General features: G+C 50.8%; 9 protein-coding genes across 9 annotated transcripts; 7 read left to right on the forward strand and 2 right to left on the reverse strand.

Annotated features, from left to right (window-relative positions):
• Positions 1–11: 11 nt before the first annotated feature.
• BDZ99DRAFT_577305 (uncharacterized protein) lies at positions 12–500 on the forward strand (the record flags this gene model as incomplete). Its single annotated transcript, XM_033728678.1, has 1 exon — positions 12–500. One exon carries the CDS (start codon positions 12–14, stop codon positions 498–500), a length of 489 nt encoding a protein of 162 aa, XP_033568819.1.
• Positions 501–865: 365 nt separating this feature from the next.
• BDZ99DRAFT_512738 (NPL4-domain-containing protein) lies at positions 866–4,880 on the reverse strand (the record flags this gene model as incomplete). Its single annotated transcript, XM_033724651.1, has 4 exons — positions 4,527–4,880; positions 3,007–4,477; positions 2,838–2,949; positions 866–1,950 (listed from the first exon to the last, which is right to left on the reverse strand). Exons 1-4 carry the CDS (start codon positions 4,733–4,735, stop codon positions 866–868), a joined length of 2,877 nt encoding a protein of 958 aa, XP_033568820.1. The 5' UTR covers positions 4,736–4,880.
• Positions 4,881–5,020: 140 nt separating this feature from the next.
• BDZ99DRAFT_504334 (uncharacterized protein) lies at positions 5,021–6,252 on the forward strand. The gene is made up of 2 exons (XM_033724036.1): positions 5,021–5,586; positions 5,644–6,252. Exons 1-2 carry the CDS (start codon positions 5,194–5,196, stop codon positions 5,974–5,976), a joined length of 726 nt encoding a protein of 241 aa, XP_033568821.1. The 5' UTR covers positions 5,021–5,193; the 3' UTR covers positions 5,977–6,252.
• Positions 6,253–6,491: 239 nt separating this feature from the next.
• BDZ99DRAFT_552574 (uncharacterized protein) lies at positions 6,492–7,139 on the forward strand (the record flags this gene model as incomplete). The annotated part of the gene is made up of 1 exon (XM_033727062.1): positions 6,492–7,139. The coding sequence occupies one exon, from the start codon at positions 6,492–6,494 to the stop codon at positions 7,137–7,139; it is 648 nt and encodes a 215-aa protein (XP_033568822.1).
• A 1,136-nt stretch (positions 7,140–8,275) lies between these two features.
• Positions 8,276–9,857, forward strand: BDZ99DRAFT_552575 (uncharacterized protein; the record flags this gene model as incomplete). The annotated part of the gene is made up of 3 exons (XM_033727063.1): positions 8,276–9,249; positions 9,397–9,643; positions 9,699–9,857. The coding sequence occupies 3 exons, from the start codon at positions 8,276–8,278 to the stop codon at positions 9,855–9,857; spliced, it is 1,380 nt and encodes a 459-aa protein (XP_033568823.1).
• Positions 9,858–11,468: 1,611 nt separating this feature from the next.
• Positions 11,469–12,063, forward strand: BDZ99DRAFT_552576 (uncharacterized protein; the record flags this gene model as incomplete). Its single annotated transcript, XM_033727064.1, has 2 exons — positions 11,469–11,601; positions 11,720–12,063. 2 exons carry the CDS (start codon positions 11,469–11,471, stop codon positions 12,061–12,063), a joined length of 477 nt encoding a protein of 158 aa, XP_033568824.1.
• A 755-nt stretch (positions 12,064–12,818) lies between these two features.
• BDZ99DRAFT_577310 (uncharacterized protein) lies at positions 12,819–13,960 on the forward strand (the record flags this gene model as incomplete). Its single annotated transcript, XM_033728679.1, has 3 exons — positions 12,819–13,271; positions 13,327–13,489; positions 13,548–13,960. 3 exons carry the CDS (start codon positions 12,819–12,821, stop codon positions 13,772–13,774), a joined length of 843 nt encoding a protein of 280 aa, XP_033568825.1. The 3' UTR covers positions 13,775–13,960.
• A 310-nt stretch (positions 13,961–14,270) lies between these two features.
• BDZ99DRAFT_469373 (uncharacterized protein) lies at positions 14,271–14,986 on the forward strand. Its single transcript, XM_033721479.1, has 2 exons — positions 14,271–14,439; positions 14,513–14,986. Exon 2 carries the CDS (start codon positions 14,623–14,625, stop codon positions 14,851–14,853), a length of 231 nt encoding a protein of 76 aa, XP_033568826.1. The 5' UTR covers positions 14,271–14,439; positions 14,513–14,622; the 3' UTR covers positions 14,854–14,986.
• Positions 14,987–18,074: 3,088 nt separating this feature from the next.
• On the reverse strand, positions 18,075–19,575 carry BDZ99DRAFT_512741 (C4-dicarboxylate transporter/malic acid transport protein-like protein; the record flags this gene model as incomplete). Its single annotated transcript, XM_033724652.1, has 3 exons — positions 19,396–19,575; positions 18,227–19,356; positions 18,075–18,136 (listed from the first exon to the last, which is right to left on the reverse strand). Exons 1-3 carry the CDS (start codon positions 19,482–19,484, stop codon positions 18,075–18,077), a joined length of 1,281 nt encoding a protein of 426 aa, XP_033568827.1. The 5' UTR covers positions 19,485–19,575.
• Between the last annotated feature and the right edge of the window lie 46 nt (positions 19,576–19,621).

Consider the following 19,621-nt stretch of genomic DNA (forward strand, 5'->3'; position numbering starts at 1 on the left):
TGAAATCCACCATGCAACTGAACTCTACCACAACTAAACCCACCAAGCGCATCACCATGGCCACCGGCCCCGTCAACCTGCGCGACTCCCCTCGCCCCGCTCTACCCTACAACCCCAAGCAAGACCTCGAGCAGGCCACCGCCGCCCCTTACGTTTCTCAGCAACCCGCCCCCAACCCCCCTCCATCCTACACCCCCGCCTCCCAGGACCGCTACACCAACACCGCCATCGACCTCGAGCGGGGCGGCGACGACCTCGAGATGGGCGACCTCGGCATCAAGATCGTCGAACGCGAAGAAAACGAGAACGAGAACGGAAAAGACCCCGTCTATGGTTGCAGGTGTGGCCCCGAAGACATGTGTTCCTGCGACTGTTGTTGCATTTGCTACGACTGTTCCTGCCGGTGTTCCGAGTGCGTTCCCGGGATCTGGACGATGGCGCGGATGGCGGTGCTGGTGGTGGTAGTGGCGGGGGTGTGTTTGGGCTTGTGGAGGGTTTGAGGGGGGGGGGGGGGGGGTGATGAGGGAGGGATGGGTGTGGCGCGGAGGCATGATGGTGACAAGAGAGGAAAGAGAGGACAGGAGTAGAGGTAGACGAAGAGGGGCTGAGAAGGGGGGGAAAGGTTGAAGATTGAGGATGTGGGTATGGTTCGTTCTTGATAGAAAATGGCGAAGGTTCTACAATTCGTCGTTATCAGTTCTGAGATGTGGATGCTAAGAGCCCTCGATATAAGCTTTCTTTTGCGTTCTCGTTGAGGACTCGTTAGGAGCCTTGAAGGCATCCATGCCCTTCCCTCTACCGGTTCCTTATAGACCTACCCCGATAACGCCGGACGCCTTCGCAATGCAGCACCAAATCTTGTTCCCTAGCCCTCACATATCACGCCGGCTACCCTTACGGCGAGATCCAGCACAGCAAGATGCTCGTCTGCTCCATCGATGAGTCGTTTATCCACCTCGCTAAACACATTCACGATCTTGTTCTTCTGCAGATCTCCAATCCGCTCATCGAACAGCACCTGTTCGTAGAGTTGTGACACCGTCTGGGCAGCGCTCCACCCATCAGCAACCATATCCTCGACCACCTTGCTAATAGTCTTGAACTGTATCGTTTTCGAAGCCGAGGGCTGCATGCTGTCCAGCAGCAGCTCGAGCGTCGGCGTCGGTATCACACCCGCGATCTCATGGACATGCTCCATGGTAACAGCCGCACCCGAACCCTTGCTAACGTCGTCGTCAGAATCGATATCCATAGCATCCGCATGCCCATTCCCATTCTTCGCCGCCTGCCCCACCAATCTCGCCGCACTCTGCAAGAACGTGATTGCTTTCCTCAAATCCCCGTCGCTGACCCTCACCAACTCCTCCCCAACTCCAGGATTCAACCTGACCCCCTCCTCTTTCGCGATGAACTCCACCCGCGCCACCGCATTCCCCTCATCCAAGCTCTTAAACCGGAACTTGCTGCACCTACTCGCGAGCGGATCGATAATACGCGTAACGTAATTACACACGAGACAAAACCTCGTCATCTTGCTATACGTCTCCATCGTCCTCCGCAGCGCGGATTGCGCGTCCTGGGTCATACTATCCGCCTCATCCAAAATCACAATCTTGAACGGCGGCGCCGAATACTTATCCCGATACCTGACCTGCTTCGATCCAGCGGCCGTGCCATCGTCCACCATGACGTTGTAGTTCGGCGCGTTGCTGAGCTGCTGTCGCGCGAAGTCTTTGACTTTCAGCCGCACGATGGAGATGCCGCGCTCGTCGGAGGCGTTGAGTTCGAGCACGCGGGATTTGATGAGGTCGGGCCCGTAGAGCTGCTTTGCGAGCGCGAGAATGGTGGAGGTTTTGCCGGTGCCGGGCGGGCCGTAGAAGAGCATGTGGGGGAGGTTGGAGGATTGGAGGGTGCGCGAGAGGATTTGGATCGTGTGGTCTTGGGCGGTGACTTCGTTGAGAGAGCGAGGGCGGCTGTGGATGGAGGGGTTAGCTGGGGGAGTTATTTGAGCTACTCGTAGATGCATCTTTGGAAGAGAAAGAGTGTAGATAGGCAAGAAAGATTCTATAGTTGAGTATTGCTGTCCAAGGGACCGAGAATCTGAAGGAACAGGGTGTATTGAACGTACTATTTCTCAACCCATGGCTGCATGCGATTGTTCTCTTGTTTCGTAGTCGGAGCTTTTGAAGAGCTTGCGGCAGCCGCAGCCGCCTGACGGGCTTTGATGTCGAAGAAGCTGGCCATTGTTGAGGGGTTGTATTGGCTGAAGTTGGTGATGTGGGCTTGGTGTTGAGGAACGACGCGAGGAACGCGAAAGTCGAACAAATCTACGCGCTTGTCACGTGCGCCACTTTAGCCTCCCATCAATATATCCCACGAGTGTCATTTGGACTGTCTGTAGTGCTTCATTATGCTTTCAAGAATCTGAAGGAGGTGCTAGGTGACGTTTCTGATAGTGTTCTTATCAAATCGTGTTTCCATACACAACATCACAATAGAGCACAAAGTTCAGTTCCAATGTCATTCATATTGTGCAATCTAGCTATTGCCCTGGCTCTCATCATCGAATGTGCAGATGACACGATTAGGAACATTCCCCAGATGCCCCAAAAGCCATTCCATTTCGCCCCAGCACCAGCTTAGCTCGTTCGAATCGGGTCATGACTTCTGAAGTCTACATACGTGGGCGAACCTACACAAAAGAGTAGCAAAAGGAAAAACAATATGCAATTATTTTCCCTTCAGGCTAACCCCCTTAACCCTCTTAGCAAGCTGTTCTGTGCTATCGCTTGGGGAGAAGTCGCGATGAGGAGTTGCACGTTTAGGGGGTCTCTCACCGCTTTCTTTCAGGATGGTCAGAAGAGTCGCCCATCCTGGGCTATGCTGTAGCTGCAGGCCTTGTGATAGGTCGTGTTTACTTGCGACGCGGTAGAGGAGGGTTTCTTCGTCCTAGTGGATGGAGTGTTTAGTTCTTAGAGATCTTGACAAAATTCGAGGGAATAGTACCTTGCTTAATATGCCAAGCTTGTGGACGAAGGTAATGAGATGGAAATCAGACACGGACTTGACTCCACTCGACGTGTTCAGAGCAACGCCGTTCGCCTTCGCGTTCAATGCCTTGGACAAGGTTGATGGTTCTTGCATCTGGCCGATAAGCTCTCGGTTCTCGATCGTGAACTTCGGGCCTATGAAGATTGGGTTTGATTCGTTGGGGAAGCCGTGGGTGAGAGTAACCAGTAAGTAGTCTACTGGGAACGAGGGTTTCGCGTTCTCCTGAACGTTGACACCATATTCATTCTTTCGACGGTAGAAGACTTCCGGGATGTATCTCGCTTTGTTGAGGACGTCGTTGTCTTCTTCCGCTTGGACGAGCATTACCGACGGCTCAGCAGATGGCTCGATGATGTCCGCCCTGACCATTTCCACAGCCGCATTTGAAGCCTGGTATGAAGCGATGCCAATCTCGCCGTCTTCATTGCCGCTGATCACACAAGTAACAAAGTTCGATCCGAATTTTCCAGTCTCGCTCCATTTCGTGGGTCTTGGGTACTTGGCCTGTAACCGTGCAGCAAATTGAATTTCCAGTGATGAGAGGAAGTAGGAGTCGATGTGTCTCTTGCATATCACGGTGCCGTCTCCTTCTCCTGAATCTAGTAAATCTGTGAAGATGGCCCCGACCTTCTCTAGCCCGCATGATCTCGCGATCTCATCCACTTCCTTCTCATTATCCCATTCTCCAAGCGAAACTCCGTCGGCTTCGTTGATCTGCGGGGGTTCGTAGATGGCTTCAACGACAGCCTTTGTTCCTAACGGCACCTCGGTGTACTCCTCATATCTTCCATAGAGAAAACCCAGTCGCTGGCTCCCGCTTGTCCTCCAGAAATCCAGAAGTGAGTTTATGAGGTCAGGCGAGGCAAATTCGACATGATCCACCATTCGGTATTCCTGCGGTTGTAACGATATCGCACTGGGCTGACATTTTGTGCAGATGCCTTCGGGGAAAGGCTTGTGTCCTGCTGGGCAATCTGGTCGCACGCGGTAGTATGGTTCGCTGAGTGGCGGCATGTATGAGGTCCCCGATTCTGGCTTGTTCTTCCCGGTGTTGATCTTACGCAGGTACGAGTGGAAGGAGAGGTGCTTGATTTTCTTCTCCAGCATATACTCGGGCGCATAGGGCTCCAGAGGCATGCAATAGTCGCACATGCCCTTCGGCCCGTGCCTGCACATCTTCTGATCGAGCTTTCGGGGTATCTTGCTATCGAGCTTGTCTAGTCTGTCGTCCAAAGGTGACTGCTTCACGACCTCCCAGGGGTTCTTTATGAGCTGTGTAGGCGATCCTAGCGGGACCGTGACGGGTGCAGCTTCTGAGGGTGACACGGCGCGGCCGTTCAAACGGTTCGAAGTAGCTCCGGGCTCTGAGTGTCCGTTGGATACCGACTGCTGATCGGTGAAATCTAGGTAAAGAGGAGCTCCGTGGCTGTAAATCGGCGTCAGCGCCGTGGCATTTTGACAATAGTCTTGCCTACCTGAGGCCCACCTGGCCAAACGTGACGCCTTTCAGCGTGCTGAGCTTCCTATGATCGCCGCCATGCGGCTTGTTGCTCACAGATATGGACTTTATGTCGACCGTTTTAGGCAGCTTCTCGGCGACTTGAGGTATGATATCTGTGAAAGTCGTAGAGGGCTGCACGTCGAGGCGGAACTGCCCCTCGCGGCTAAAGAATCTCAGTATCATATTAACGGCAAGCTGGTGTGTGGTGTAGAGGTTCTGGGGCGATGAAAACTAGATGTTCAGTAAGGGAAGGGAGCCACACGCAGGTGAAGAGGGTGGCAGGCAGAGACAGGCGGCAGGGTGGTTCGTAATGGCTTGTAGGTGGTGGTGGAAGGCGTCAGAAGGCAGGCACGCCAGGGTGTAGCTAGCTGTGTAGGCCCGACGTAATCATACTGCGCGTCACGGCGATATCGGGTTCCGTATTTTTCAGCCCTACTGGATTTCGCCAAGGCTCCTCCGCGACTGCAACTCTGGCCTCAATATTATTTGGCTTGCAGGTGCAGTGGACACATCGAGCCACCCCCGACAGTGACCTCCCTCTGTACGCACACGCATCGCGCGCCGCCACCTGCAATACGCCCGCTTTTGCACAGTCACCGTCTCGGGATTTCACAGAGCCCCTCGCTGGGCGCATCTCCAACATGGTCGACTGGATCGGGCTCGCCATCCCCTTCGCCTACATAGGCATTCTCGTCGGCTCCCTCAGCGTGTTCTCCTCGTTGTACCGCAAGCGCAAGGCCTCTAAGTCGGCATCGCTGGCGCCGTGGTTCGGGCAACATCTCCAACGGGACATCTACCTCACCCTCCTCCATCAAGAGCCCGAAGCGGGCTCGCCCAAGGTCTCGGACGGCCACCTCAAGGCGGCGCTGCTGCGGAGAGCAACAGAGGATATTCACCGTATTGTGCAGATCAGGAATGCGAAGCAGGCGCTGAGCACGCTGTTGCAGAGGGGCAGTGTAGGGGATGATCTATGGCAGCGCTTTCAGAGGGCCGAGAAGGAGATCGAGGAAGAGTTGAGGGATGTTGTTAGCGAGGTACGAGACTACCTATACAAATGTGGATTTGTGGGAGGCGAGTGCTAACTGTCACAGGCCAACGCATTCTCTCCGAACTGGGGCCAAACTATCTTCCAATCCGCTTCCGAAATGGCCCAGAACGCCCAAATCCGCACCCGCATCACCGAGATTCAGGGTCAAGCCAGCGCTGAGAAGGAGTGGTGGGAGAAGCGGAAGGCGGATATCTCCTCAGGGCTTATGAAGGAATTAGACGAGGAAAAGACAACGAAACCAGCGTTAGCTTCAAACCCAAGCAGCAACAGCGCCAAGCCAGCAGCGGCGAAGATTGGTAGCGACGACGACGCGGTGTTGGTGGACTCGCCAGCGGGTGGACCGAAGGGGAAGAACAAAAAGAAGGGGAAGCACTGAGAGGGGCCAGCTGTCGTTAGTTTCTTTTCTCTGATCTGATAGTATTATCCAGCAGCAAGAGAGCACTGCAACCACAATGCATGGTCGGTGTTTGGGCGTTGAAAGCAATGCATACGGGGGAAATTTGATCCTCAGTGCGGGGACGGCAGAATAACTGTAGGTGTTGAGCTTTGTATAACACAAGATATCTTGCCAGTATTTATGTGCACCACTGGACGTGCCACTTTCCGTTATTCGTCATACTTGCTTACCTGCAGTGAGTATGGTATGTAGGTCTGTGTACATTTCATCTGTAATTTCTCGATGTGCGTCAACTCCTTTGCAAAGAAACCATTTGATGGCTACGCCCGCTATATGTGGTTCCTTCGGACTCTCAAAGGCTTATGCAAGCGCTCAAATCCCTTTACCTCTCGTCATCATTCCATTTCGACCTCTCCACGCCTCTATATTTCTCGATCCCAAAAAAGAACAAAAAGATCCCCAGCCCCTTTCCAGCAAATTTGTGAATTGCTGACATGACGAAGTCTGAAACTCAAGTCAGTCTATTACTGGCGAATACTTACCGCATATGCAAAGACTTCCACAAGCCATATCACCAGATCCTCCCGGAACCATGTTCTATAAACCTGGGCGAATGGACAATCGTGCTCATCCAGGAAACGGGGACGCTCAGAGCCCGCAGCGACGCACTGATCGTTAATGGCTCTTTCGGAACCATGAGTCTCCGGTACGCGTTCGTTGCAGCAGACGAAACCGGAAATACAATTGTCTCTACTCTACAGAAGTTCCCCCAGGAGTTATCTGGGGTGCCATCAACTACCACCAAGATGCTCGAGCGGTTTTTCGAGGACGAGATGACTAGTTGCCATAGGGTTATGGCTGAAGCTGAGGACAGCCTAAACCTCTGCCCCATCCGCAAACGTGGAGTTGAGGAGATCCAGGAGCTGAAGCAGCTCCTGGATCTGGTCAACTCTGAGATCAGAGCCAAAGCTGAGGAGTATGACTACGTCAGGGACTGGATCTTCAAGGGCTCTCGTTCATCTCCGAAGATCCCCTCGCCAGATACGGGCACAGATGAGCAAGAGGCAGGAGAAGGATCTGGCGCAAAGATGGGTCCTGCATCTGCTGCAGGGGAAGATTCCTTTGCAGACGACCAGGTCTAACAAAACGGTCGCGGGGAACTCTGTTCTCTATGGGTGACTGCTCTAGCTGACTCCCGTTCTCCTACTCACTGAACAGCACAAGCAAGGCGAAACGACCATGGGCTCTAAGCCTAGTAGATACAACGGAAGGCTCATTATGGTTAAAACTGTACATTCCAGTGGTTACGGCCCCCTCTGATCTCGTACTTCGGTATTTGCATGGATCACAAGCTGTCCCCTCCTAATCCCATGTGGTCTTTTCGGCCTTTTCCAGGAGCCTAGTATCCCTGATACGCCGTCCGGAAATGTAAAAGCAGATCTATCGTAAGGTATACGCTCCATGCTTGCTTCTTGAACAAGCGTGAAATAGCAATCGCTCGCTAGCAAAACAGTTGGTTGAGCATCTATAGAAGCGTATTCTCGCGGTATTTTTACGCGGCTTATAGCGCTCTATAGGCTCCAATATTGGCTCGGGAACGTCCAGACCTTTCCCATTTACTCTTTCTTTCGCTCTGGCGGTGGTTGTGGTGTCTAGTAGTATTATAACGCGTATACCTAGGATAGGTCAGATCGTAAGCCAGTGCATGGCGCCTCAGCGCTATCCACAAGCGTGCACAGTAGTAATAGCGTTAGACAATATACACTACTGGGACAAAGGATTCCTGGCGTAGTTCTTACACGGCTTGTGGCGCGTTAACAGAACAATAAGGAACCTGAAGTAATGTGCCATAGGTCCGGTCTATACACGCCTATCTACCGCCGCCTAGGTGTCCCGGTACGACTTGAGGCCTGTCAGAAAGATGTATTTGAATCTCCTCGAGTTCTGAAAATGCCTTGAAGCACCTCAAGCGGCATTAGAGACATGTAAGGAACCCTTCACAGCAATTTAGTAGTCTCTAGCTCGGAGTCCCTCGCAGCTTCCGAAACACATCCTTTCAATCACTAAAATTACGGAAGCATACCTGACTTGTCACGTAGATGGAACTCGTCTCTACATTAAGCTTGCCCAATATTGCTTTTTTAACTTTTGCTTCGAAGACTCCAGTACTACCACCACCTGCCTACAATTTCGCAGAGCATCCGCAAACACATTGTTAAAATTCGCAACCTCGCACCAGCATCGCAGGGCTACCACCGGCGATCCTTTCCTAGTAGACATGTCGGTGTCGGACTCGGACTCAGACGGCCGGCCTCCCCATCACCAAGTCTTCATCATTGCTAAGATTAGACATCGATACCAGGGGCTGGCAGTTGCGCACCTTCCGGGGTTGAAGGGCGGGTCGGCATTGAAATGCTGCCTAAGACTACTCAACATCTTCCAAGACCCGAACAATCGAGCCTTTCTTCTTCACGAGATTGAGTCTGCCAGGATCGAGGAAATGCCTACAAACGAGAACGAGAATGGCAGCTCAGTCATACAAGATCCTCACAAAGAGAACCACACCAATGAAGATTTGATTGGATCGCCTGCTAGTGGCAATGGCCGTGGTGTGGTCGAGGCTAGTTCATTCACTGGTAATGCGAGCAACAAAGACATTTCAGCTTTACAAGATTCTTGCGGCGAGGTCGAGGTGAATGACGGCCACCCACGTACGGATCGCGATAACAGCCCCGAGGGTGAGACTTGCTCATTCAGTGCCGACACAACTATAAAAGGCAGCCTAACCGTACAGCATTCAACTAGAGATTGTCAGAACGAACGCTCCGAAAACGATCCAGATCCCGGCGGCAACGTTACTACTGCAACAGGAGTCTATCCCTTTTACGACACGAGCTCCTACAGTGGAGCTCTTACCGGGCAGAATACGCACAATGAGATCAGTGCAAAAAATCAATCAGATCCTGACAATGGCGGTAGTAGCGCATACATAGCAAAGTACCCCTTTATTACGACTTGCCTAGTACTCGGCATGTCCGCCGATATAAAAATCTCCAGGATCAATCCGGGGGTAGTACTAGATCGGTTCGATACAAAATTTGTTGGAAACCGCGACGATGACGGCAGCACCATCATCGATATAACTGACCCGCCAGCTCTTCGATACTGCTTTATCAATCCCGAAGAGAATGAACAACATTACCCAGAGCCTGCAACTTTGGTCCCACTCGATGCGGCCGAATTCCTCTCTATGTACCCGCCCAAGAACACAAGGAATATGGCTTTCACCTTAGACTGTTGGAAGGAATTGATCCGAAAATTTGATACTTGGCCCCTCTTACACGACATGACGGTCATGGAATCGGCCTGGACGTCTCGGAATTTCTGAAACTGGATAAGTCGCGCAGAGGCAGGTTTGCCGGAGAAGCCTTCACCCCCTGCCGAGCCAGTTCGAACAGGTGCTTTGGACCTTCGAACAATCTCGCTTGCCAAGCTTTTTGAGGAGGCTCTAAGGGATCCGAACTATCAGAACTGGATATCGGATGCAGAAGTACTACCTAGTTTCTTCCAAGACTTCCAGGACTTCATCTACACCCATCCGGACATAGTTGCAGACTCTCCGACTGCTTCAGCTCTCATATATCGGGTGCGCTCGAAAGATTGCCGACCTTAGTTCCGAGCATCTAGACCTAAGTAAGTAGTATAGTTGTGCCGACGGTCTCCTCTGGCGCTTATCTGCTAACTCTTCCCCTATCTTTAGGCATGTTCCCAAAGATGACTCCGCCCGCAGTTCGCGAGCTTATGACGATGATCAAGTCAAAGTCTGTAGACCTGACCCACAATATTCATTTCACGCCTGAGGTCTTCGATCATTACCTACCTGAATGGAAGCCCTTCCTCCATACTGTAACCAAGTTTGACACACTGTCTTTCCCCGAAGCCATGACCAGTCTTATAAAGCGGCATCAAGGAATTAGGGTCAATATTCCCAAAAACTTTCGCAGTGCCTTTACAAGATTCACATGGGATTCTCCAAGCCCAGGTGGGTTCGACCCAAATCACTCCGTTGTCCAAATGCTATGGATAGGAGGCGGCGGCCACCGCGGAGAACGCCTCCAAGACGGAGGGCTCCCTTGGACGAAACTTGGCACTCGTTCTCGATTAATCCCGTTCAGCTTAGTAGGTAATCTACTCTCTACAGGACATATCTTTAGAGCAATCCGTCGATTGACCTTTTTTCTGGTTCGAGAGACGGCGGAGTCTCGCCTAAAGTATATCACCGACTTCGATATGGGAGCAATTAGATTAGCAGCGGCATACTGCTTCGCACTTTCTGGTCAGGCAAGTGTGTCTAAAACCTGAAGTTCCATTATCAATTTTTTTGAGAATCGTTAGTCTGGAATGTCTTATTTCCAAGATGGCTGCAGGTGTTTGGGAAGTCCCGATGGATTACAACAGAACTGCACAAGATTTATTGTTCCGGAACGTTAAGATTGGGCCAGCGCTTAAACTCTCTTGTTCTAATCTCAATTGTTTTATCCCTCAATAAGCATTTCCATGCTCTACCCAAGCTAACCATTCAAAAGGACATAACCGAAGTCAACCCGCTCCCAACGCATCTTTGCCGCTGGTCCAAGAGCGAAATGCGGCCCTACGACAATCGACGAACCGGGTTACCTGGCCCGCCAGACTTCGAGGAAGGACGACTTATCCAGCCGGGGGAATGGACAATCCTCCTCATCCAAGAAGCCAGGATCCACGGTTCTGGCTCCCCCAAAACTTCCGGGATTCGATACGCCTTCGTCACGGCCGACGAGTCGGGCTGCGTCAAAGGCTTTGGAGGTTCGGACTTCCTCAAGCAGTTTCCACACACGTCCTCGGATATCGACGAAGAACTGGAGAAAGATTTCAGATTGAGGGAGAGGTGGTGCAAAAAGTACATGGCAGCTCCTGAGGAAGGCATGGGCTCCCAGCATCGGATATGTGGGGATCTCGAGCTTAGCGAAGCTTTGATGGCTATTGACAAGGAAGTACGGATTTTGTAAAGTCGAGCGACGGGCTTGGACAGCTTTGCGGCAAGATCGTGAATGACCTTTGAAGTTCCCGGAATGTACCTTAGGTTAGAAGCCAGCGCTTGGGATAAGCGAAGGTCTCATAACATCGATTTGAAGCGTTCCATCACTCTATAAGTGAATGTAGAATATTCTATGACGTACAAAAGTAAATGTAGAATAATTACCAAAATTGGGTCATCTTTCTCGGATTTATGTCCTTGAAAAATGATGAAATCGCGTTTTTGTCTCTATTAGGACCCATAGAACAGTCTGTACAAAGATAAAAGCGGTGCTACATCCCGTTGCGCAGGGAACGGAACTAGCCGTCTCGCTATTCTAACACTCCTCCCCAACGTTCAACGTCCTGCAAGATGTCGCAGCTCACAATCACCTGGCATTGAGCCCCACAAGCTTACCATGTATGAGCATGACGTCCGTCATCAAGTCTTCGTCATTTCGAAGACCGGAGACCGGTACCATGGCCTAGCTGCGGCTAATTATGAGACCCATCTCGGTTTCAGTAGTAGCTCTGGTGCAACAGCTCTTGAATGTGAGTAAGAGTAGAGTCTAGAAGAGACTGCTGGCATTCAAACGCTTTGATGCTCAGACCTACGAACGTCTAAGCTCAAGTAATATTTTGGAATACAGTATGCTGATCGTAAATGCAGGCTGTCTCAGATTACTTGATATCTTCCAGAGCCCAGACAACCGAACCCTTCTTCAACATGAGCTATATGATGCAAGTTTGCTCAGTGAAGAGGATTACAACGAGGGAGAATGGAGCAAATGGCACGGATACCGCCGGAATGAAGATTGGTTGGACGATGAAGATCGACCGGACGAAGGCCCTAGCCTCTCCAAGTTCTCGTTCATAACAACCTGCATGGTCCTCGGAATATCCGCTGCACTGAACAGAGGCAGGGTTTCTTCTCGGCTGATACTGACTCCTTGGAATCTCCACATTGAACGGGCCGATAACGACGGTTGCAATACAATTGTCGACATCAACTAATCTTGCGGCTGTTCGGTACTGCTTCATAAGCACTCGCCCACTCCAAAATGCACTAATACGCTTGACGGGGTCTGCATTGGATGCCACCGACTATCTGACATTCTATTACAGTAGACTAAGGGACACGCTGAAAAATAGATGGAATGACCGATACAAGAGATTAGTTCACATCTTCGGCCGCCACTCCCTCATTGACGTCGCGGCATTGGCGTCTGTATAGCCAAATTCGAGGCGCGAGAACCCTTTTTCCAAATAGAAAGGTCGTGTCGGTGATGAGCTACCAGAGCAATCTAATCTAGGTTCTAGGCAAGTTTCGCCCCGCCAAGCGTACGAAAAGGGAACACGGTCTCTCCGAGATATCTCCATGATCAAAGACTTTGAAGCGGCTTTGACTGACCAGTACTACCGCGATTAGATCACAGAAGCCGAAATTCTGCCAGATTTCTCTCGGGATTTCAGGGAATATCTTTTTGCCCATTCTAAAATGGTTGGAGCTTCACTGAATGCTCCACAAATACTACACCGAATCCTCTCCAAGACTGGCGATTTGTCCTCTGGGATGTTGGACTTGACCGTGTTCACTAAATTGCCCGAGTCTGCAGTCAACGAAGCTTGTCATGTTGGTGAAACCCAAAACTTTAGATCTGACAGGCAATCTGCTCGTCTCACCAAAGGAACTGAGTCTTCGCCTTCTGGGGTGGCCCTTCCTACGCCAACTCATTAAGTTCGATATGCATTATAGCGTTGATGACACGATGAAACTCGTCGCACAGGCGCTTGGATGCAGCTTTCATTTCCCCGGATTGTACCAGCGAGCATTCGAGGACTTCGAGTTCACGTCTCCTCGCAACAATGGATACTCAACAAACGTGAGGGTTCCGGTCGTTCAGTTGCTTTGGGTTTGCGGCCAGAACGAGAAAATGCTGCGTCTCAGAGATGGAGGTTGCCCTTGGGCGAACTCCATCATAGACGATGACCTTGTGTTTTCCCTGCGTGACTCTGTCAGGGTTGCTGCATTTCCACTGCTACACAATTATCTGTCTGTGGAAAACATAGTCAGAGGAGTTGGCAACTTCATCAAGTATCTAGTGAGCAACCATCCCTATTGCTGGGACTTGGACAAACCTATCACATTCGACATGGGGTTAACTGGCTTCGCCGTGGCCTTCTGCTTCGCACATCAAGTCAGGTACGTTTCAGCGTCAATGGTTTTTTTTCATCCGCCTCGGCGATTCTTTTTACCAAATGCTGACGATCGTAAAGTCTGAGAATCTAGTTAATCCTCTGCCAGCCGACCTTTACCGTTTAGCAAAGAGCGTTGCAAGAGGAAGTCGCAAATCCTATCCAGAATCCCGACCGATTCGGCAAGGCGAATTGACAGTCTTGATTACCCAAGAAGCAACCTCGATGATGGAAAACCGAATAGGTGGGATTCGGTACGCCTTAAGTCACATCTGACGAGCATGGAGATCTGAAGACAGTAGACCTAGCAGAATTCCTACAGCAGAATTTGCCCAACTGCACCGTAGCCCACGCAAAGATCGAGGCCGAATTTTCGGAGATGATAAACTACACTAGCTTTTCGGTTACGCAATGCGGGAACGATGAGCTTCAAGAGGCATTGCAAGTAGTTGCAGTGGCTGATTCTGGACTTAGAGAGAAGCTAGATATGGACGGATCGGCGTTGGCATATGACGAAGCTGGCAGCTAGATGGCTGGGTAATGCCTACAGGATTCTAGATCAAAGCAAGGAATCTGAGATAGGTATCGAGGGAATTGTTGAAGAATCGTATTCCGATTCACTTATGACAAGTCACTTGTGAGTTCAGACAGCGAGTCAATGAAGATCACGACATCGAGGTTTTCATGCAAGTAGACGGAAGGAACTATCTCCTGCTTTCCTGTTGGAATCGGAATAGCCCTTCAGTTACTAGGACTTCAAGTTCAGTTTGTTTTGGCCAGGTGAAGTGTTCGTAATGTGTGAATGGAAGTAAAACTTTGTCACTACTCCACTGTCTACACAACACAATGAATGACTCCAAAGTGGAATCTCGAATCTTCTATCATTTCTCAACTCACTTCGGATGAAAGTATTGCCAAGAGTGCGGCCACACAATACACCAGGCAGCAAACGGAATCTGCCGCGCGCTGAGTTCCTCCAGAGAGGCGCCCCACCTTTCACCTCACACCTACACCACACCTGTCAACTCCAAAACGGTTGCAGGCCATTGCATCTCATTATGGCGCAGCTACATCACCATCTCACTATGGCGCAGCCACATCAGGTCTACATCATTGCAAAGATTGGAGACAGATACTGTGGGCTTGTCGCCGCGGTTCATCCAAGCATGTACGACGACAGCTAACTTTTGACCAGTAAGTGAAGAGAACATGGGTCTCGAAGTGACCGCCCTAGCAAGGACTATCCAAAGACTGATCCGACACATAGGCTATCTCGCGGCGCTCAACATCTTTCAAGACCCAGCAAATCGAACACTTCTCCGCCATGAGCTTAAGACCGCCGAAGCGCTTGCCGAAGAAGGTGGTTGGTTTGACAAAATGGAGCGAAGCGGCCGTGGCGACGATTATAATCCGGTGCCTGTTGGAACAGCCGATTGTGATGACTTCTACTCATCGAAGTTCCCATTTATCACAACTTGCGTATTACTTGGCATGACTTCAGAGCTGAAAATTAGTCGGAATGCCGAATACTCCTTTATCCGCGGAGTGTGCATTTTGGCGATGGCGATGATGGGCGTGAAGATGATTTCGTTCCTGATGACAACATGATCATTGATATCACGAATCCTGCTGCCGTTCGGTATTGTTTCGTCAAGTTAGGCGATTCTAACAGCGAAACCCTTGACAAAGATGGATATCGCCAAGCTGCACGCTGGACGATGGCTCCCATAACAGCTTCTGAATACCTTTCTACATATGGCAGAAAAAATGGATGCGACTGGTATGCTAGGTTCGGCGAGTTGCTTCCACAGTACTCTCTTTGGCCCCTCATAGACTTGAAGACTCTACAATCAGCCTGGCCAGGGCTGGGATGGGTGGGACGTGTCCAAGCTGGGCTGGACGACGAGGATCCAGTGGCGCTGGAGTTGTCTTCTTCGAACCCTCCGCGCAGTACTGTTGGCTCTTCTACCACCAGTGTGCTCCAAGAAACTTTAAACATCCTATCCCGTACTTTGGACGATCCCAGACATCAGGCCTGGATGTCAGGAATCAAGGTCTCGACTGATTTCTTCCAGACATTCCGCGATTTCCTGTTCGCTCACCCAGACATCAACATGGCTTCCGGAGTGCTGGATTTGAGCATGTTCCCCGATCTTCTAGTGTCGACGGTGAAACTCAGGGTTTCCGGCCTACGTGCCTAGCCAATTACAACTTCTACAGAGAGGGGTTGGGGTACGGTGGCCTACCCTGCCTACCGCTGCCTACTGCTGCCTCTAATTAGTACTTATGCCTACGCTCCCTATGTAGTATATAGTCTGCTCGTACGGCTTCACAAATCAAACAGAGTTCACGTCAATTTGCAACCTAAGTGTGAAAGACCTCATCGCTATCGTGAAACCAAAGTCTGTGGATCTCACGTGGAATGTCCACGCTACCCTAGATTTCCTTGCTCAAGTGTCCAAATCGGCACCCTTCCTTCATGAGATCATCAAGTTCGACAACCAGCTCTCGTTAGAGGATATCGAGAACGCCAGCTCTGAAATTTTAGCTCGAATAGTCTCGCCGGAACTTTTTCGCCGTTCTTTCAGAGAACCCCCGCCCATATCTCCTATAGTTTATAGCAGCAGCGTCGATATGCGGAGCAAGAGCCCGATCATTCAGCTACTCCTGGCCCAGACTAATTACATTATTACTGGCGCTGGTAGCTATGACGTTTCTACATTCGCATTGTGGGATCACCACCTTAGCATCGAAAATTTAGTGCGAGGGGTGGCTCGGCTCATTGAATATCTGGCGAAGAGGGGACAGGAATGGGAAGAAGAGGAAGAGGCGTTGACAGCACTAGCAGCGGCTTACTGCTTTGCACTTTCAGGTCATGTAAGTAACTACTGGAAGATATTTGAATGCTTGTCGCTGATAACCCCCTGGTCAAGAACACAGGTCAACGCGTTACCAGCCTATCTCTTCGGCCTCGCGTACATTGAGATGGATCCGAAGGACTGGGATATAGCGGGTGGCCTGGACATGCAACGCCCGCGACCGATTCAGACCGGAGAGTGGACCATCGCAATCATCCAACACCGAGAGATCAAAGTTGAAGAATGTCACAAATACAAGGCCAATGCTTTACGCTACGCCTTCCTAACAGCTGATGAAGCCGGGAATAAGTTGCTGTTCGACCTGCCAGAGTTCCTTCAGATCTACAACCACCAAGCACCCAAGAACAAGGCGCTTGGGGACTACTTCAAAGAACAGATGGAGTATTGCAAGACTTTCCTCCCTTCATCGAACCAAGAGGTAAGGAGAAACCGATATGCGGGCTCCCGCCCACACAAATGCGATGATCTCGAGATTCAGGAAGTCTAGGAAGGAATTCCGAAGGGTGGTGTCATATATGCAGGACCCTACTAGGCGCACAAATTCTCGTGCAGAGCTACTGATACAGTACTCCGTTATAAGTCTCTATGGATGCCGGCCGACGTCAGTGGTACTTCAGCACATTCATACAGATTGGAAGACACGGAGTTTGATCCCTCTGAACGACCTCCAAACTTGCTAGGTAGACTAAGACAGCTGTGGCTCAGCATAACGTGTGCAGAGTTCTGGGGGTCCATGGGAAGTACAAAAGGCAACGGCGGCACTTTTGAGGAGATATGGTAGCTGGTGTAACTAAGAAAATACAAGAAAAGTTATGGTTATCTTCCAATACCAAACGCTGGCGATAGTGTCCATAGTGATGCACGACTCGATCCGAAAGAATTACTCACATTCTCACAGGGAAGGGTCCAAGGCTGCATAGACGCGTGGTCGGGCACGCAATGTATCTCCAACGACTCTTCGTCTACCAATCTAACTTTTACGCGGTTTGGTTCGCTGATTTTGTTGACACTAGTGACCAGGGCGAGCGCATACAGTCTATTTGCCTTGGAATGGGACACTGCGTGATCGTTTCCTCCCGACGTCTGCCAAAACGGCTTTCATGCGGTTCGATTCGATACTTTTGCTACCATTTGTACCCAGTATCTACCTGAGCGGCCATCGTGTGGTCTCATCCTCCGGGGATGTCATATCTCAGCTGTTGGTCTCACGTGCTCTCCACGTGCTCCTTACATCCCGTCCTCCACATCTCCTATAAATCCTCGACCTCGTCCACCTAGACTTCCTTCTCCGTGGAAGCCCTCGTCCGAGGATCAAAAAGGATTCACTGGACCCTGCATGGTTCTGGCAGTGGATGATCAAAAGAGAGGCCGAAAGGCGGCCATGGTTCGGATCAAAATTCCACTGTACACTCTGCCATGGTGCCGCCTGGGTTTTGGGAAGATAAAACACCTCGACGACGAGAGCACTGACAATGGCTAGGCGGCAGAACTGTGAAATATGTTGAAGAAACGCCCGATGATGTTGGGAGGGGCTTGGAGCGCGGAGGGGTCAACGGAAGTTGAGGATGATGAGCTTCAGGGATGTGGAATGGCGAACGTTGGCAGTTCAGGGGAAAGAGCGGTAGTGTTGACAGCACGGGGGAGATGATAGAGTGAGGGCATGAGAATGGGCGCAGGTAGTGTCCAATTTGAAATGATGATGAACGAGAACCAGACACTGCCGTAGATCTGGCTATTCGCACTGTTGATCTAACCAATGAAGGAGTTCGATAACTGTAGTTTGCCCAAATCCCAATGGAAAAGTTGTCTAAAGCAGGACAGCATGTTTGTGGCAGCTTTTTACGTCTTCTAGCCAAGCCTGATCAGAGGTCATGTGATAGGCATGTGACTTGACATTGTGCCTATCGAGGCGAGGCTTCTCCAATTATCTCTTAATGAGAGGAATGCACGTCATATGAGCCGATTAGTAGTAAACAAGGAAGCGCTGAAGGCAGAGAAATGTATAAACAGAACTAGTTGAGATTAGTGTACAAACAGTCGGGGCTGGCATTTCTACTCTTATCATGACTTCGACTGTGCTTCTGAATCACCTTCTGCCATACCCGACCCTGCTGTCTTCTGTGCCAATTGCGCCTCATAATCCTTAACACAAGGAGCAAAGAACAACTTCCCTGTAGCCGCCCGCTGGAGCGTCTTCAGGAAGACCGTCAACCACAAAAGCACGACCGTCACCGAGAAGATCGTTCCTAGCACTTTGAAGAAATCACTTGGTAGATCTTTTGCGAGCGTAGTCGTCGCGACTGTATACACCCCTAACGGGAACGTGAAACCCCACCAACCCATGTTGAAGGGGAATCTACTCCGGCTGATACTCGCGAGGGCAAAGAAGAGCCACACGAGCCCATAGCCCCAGATTATCAGGGCTGCGTAGTTCCCGAGATTGTAGAAGAAGCGACCGCTATCGGGTTCGAAGGTTCCTGTGATTGGGAATATCTTCAAGGCGACTTTGCCGAGCTGCATCAAGGCAAAACTGCCTTGACCAATCGGACCGAGTGGGAGGAAGACTGAGACGATCACCTCGCGTGGTGGGAGGTGGTGGATGGTTAGGCGGTGGAAGTACATGACTAAGATTACCATCGCGAGCGGGAAGCCAGTGCCCCAGAGGATGTAAGAGATGATAACCGTCCATAGCGCGTGCTGAGGGTTTGGAAGGACTTCGGCTACGATGCCGCCGGAAGCGGATGCAACAATAGTGCTGACAATGGGGAGGAGCCATGCCGCCGTTATGGTTGAGAGATCGGATTTATGGTTACTCATGATTACGAAGGGGAGTGAGAAACATGTCGTGATGGAGATGGCTGCGTCGATCCACCAGAGAGTCCAAGCCAAGGTTACTGCCCAAGGACCCCATGCAGGTACGCAGACGAAGACAATCATATTGATGATAGTAGCTAGGCCCATTGGAAATGTCCCGACAAAGAGCGATTGCACAGGATGCCGTATCATGAATGTGAAGAGCCCTTTAAACATGACATATCGGAGGACTGAGATCGCTAAGAAAGTGAGGAATAGGAGGACGTTCAGGCAGAAAATGGCCACTGAGATCCAATATAGCCATCGGCCGTTATAAGGTAGGTTATGAAGGAGAATGGAGGCGATGCCCGTGCCCATGTTCACAGAGAACCATGATGGAGTGAAGTTGATGACGATCTTTCGCCACCCGCGGCTATTTCTCTCGCGGATTTGCTTCTCCAGGTCCTGGACGGCATACTGGCTGGTATTGGTGTGGCACTCATGCTGGAAGGTATCGCTGGTGCTTTGGTGGACTTGACAATTGGCGAAGGTTGCTGATGGATCCATGATGGCCGGAAGAGGCGATGTGCTTCGATCGGCAGCCGGGATTGTTGTCGTTGGGACAATGTTGAAAACAATGTCTCTACTTCAGTGTGGCGTTAGTCCTTGTATGTCTGTGTTTTTCCACTGATGAAGGACGAGTA

This window comes from Mytilinidion resinicola, assembly GCF_010093595.1.
Source record: "Mytilinidion resinicola strain CBS 304.34 unplaced genomic scaffold BDZ99scaffold_36, whole genome shotgun sequence".
In the NCBI taxonomy this organism is placed as follows: Eukaryota; Fungi; Ascomycota; class Dothideomycetes; order Mytilinidiales; family Mytilinidiaceae; genus Mytilinidion; species Mytilinidion resinicola.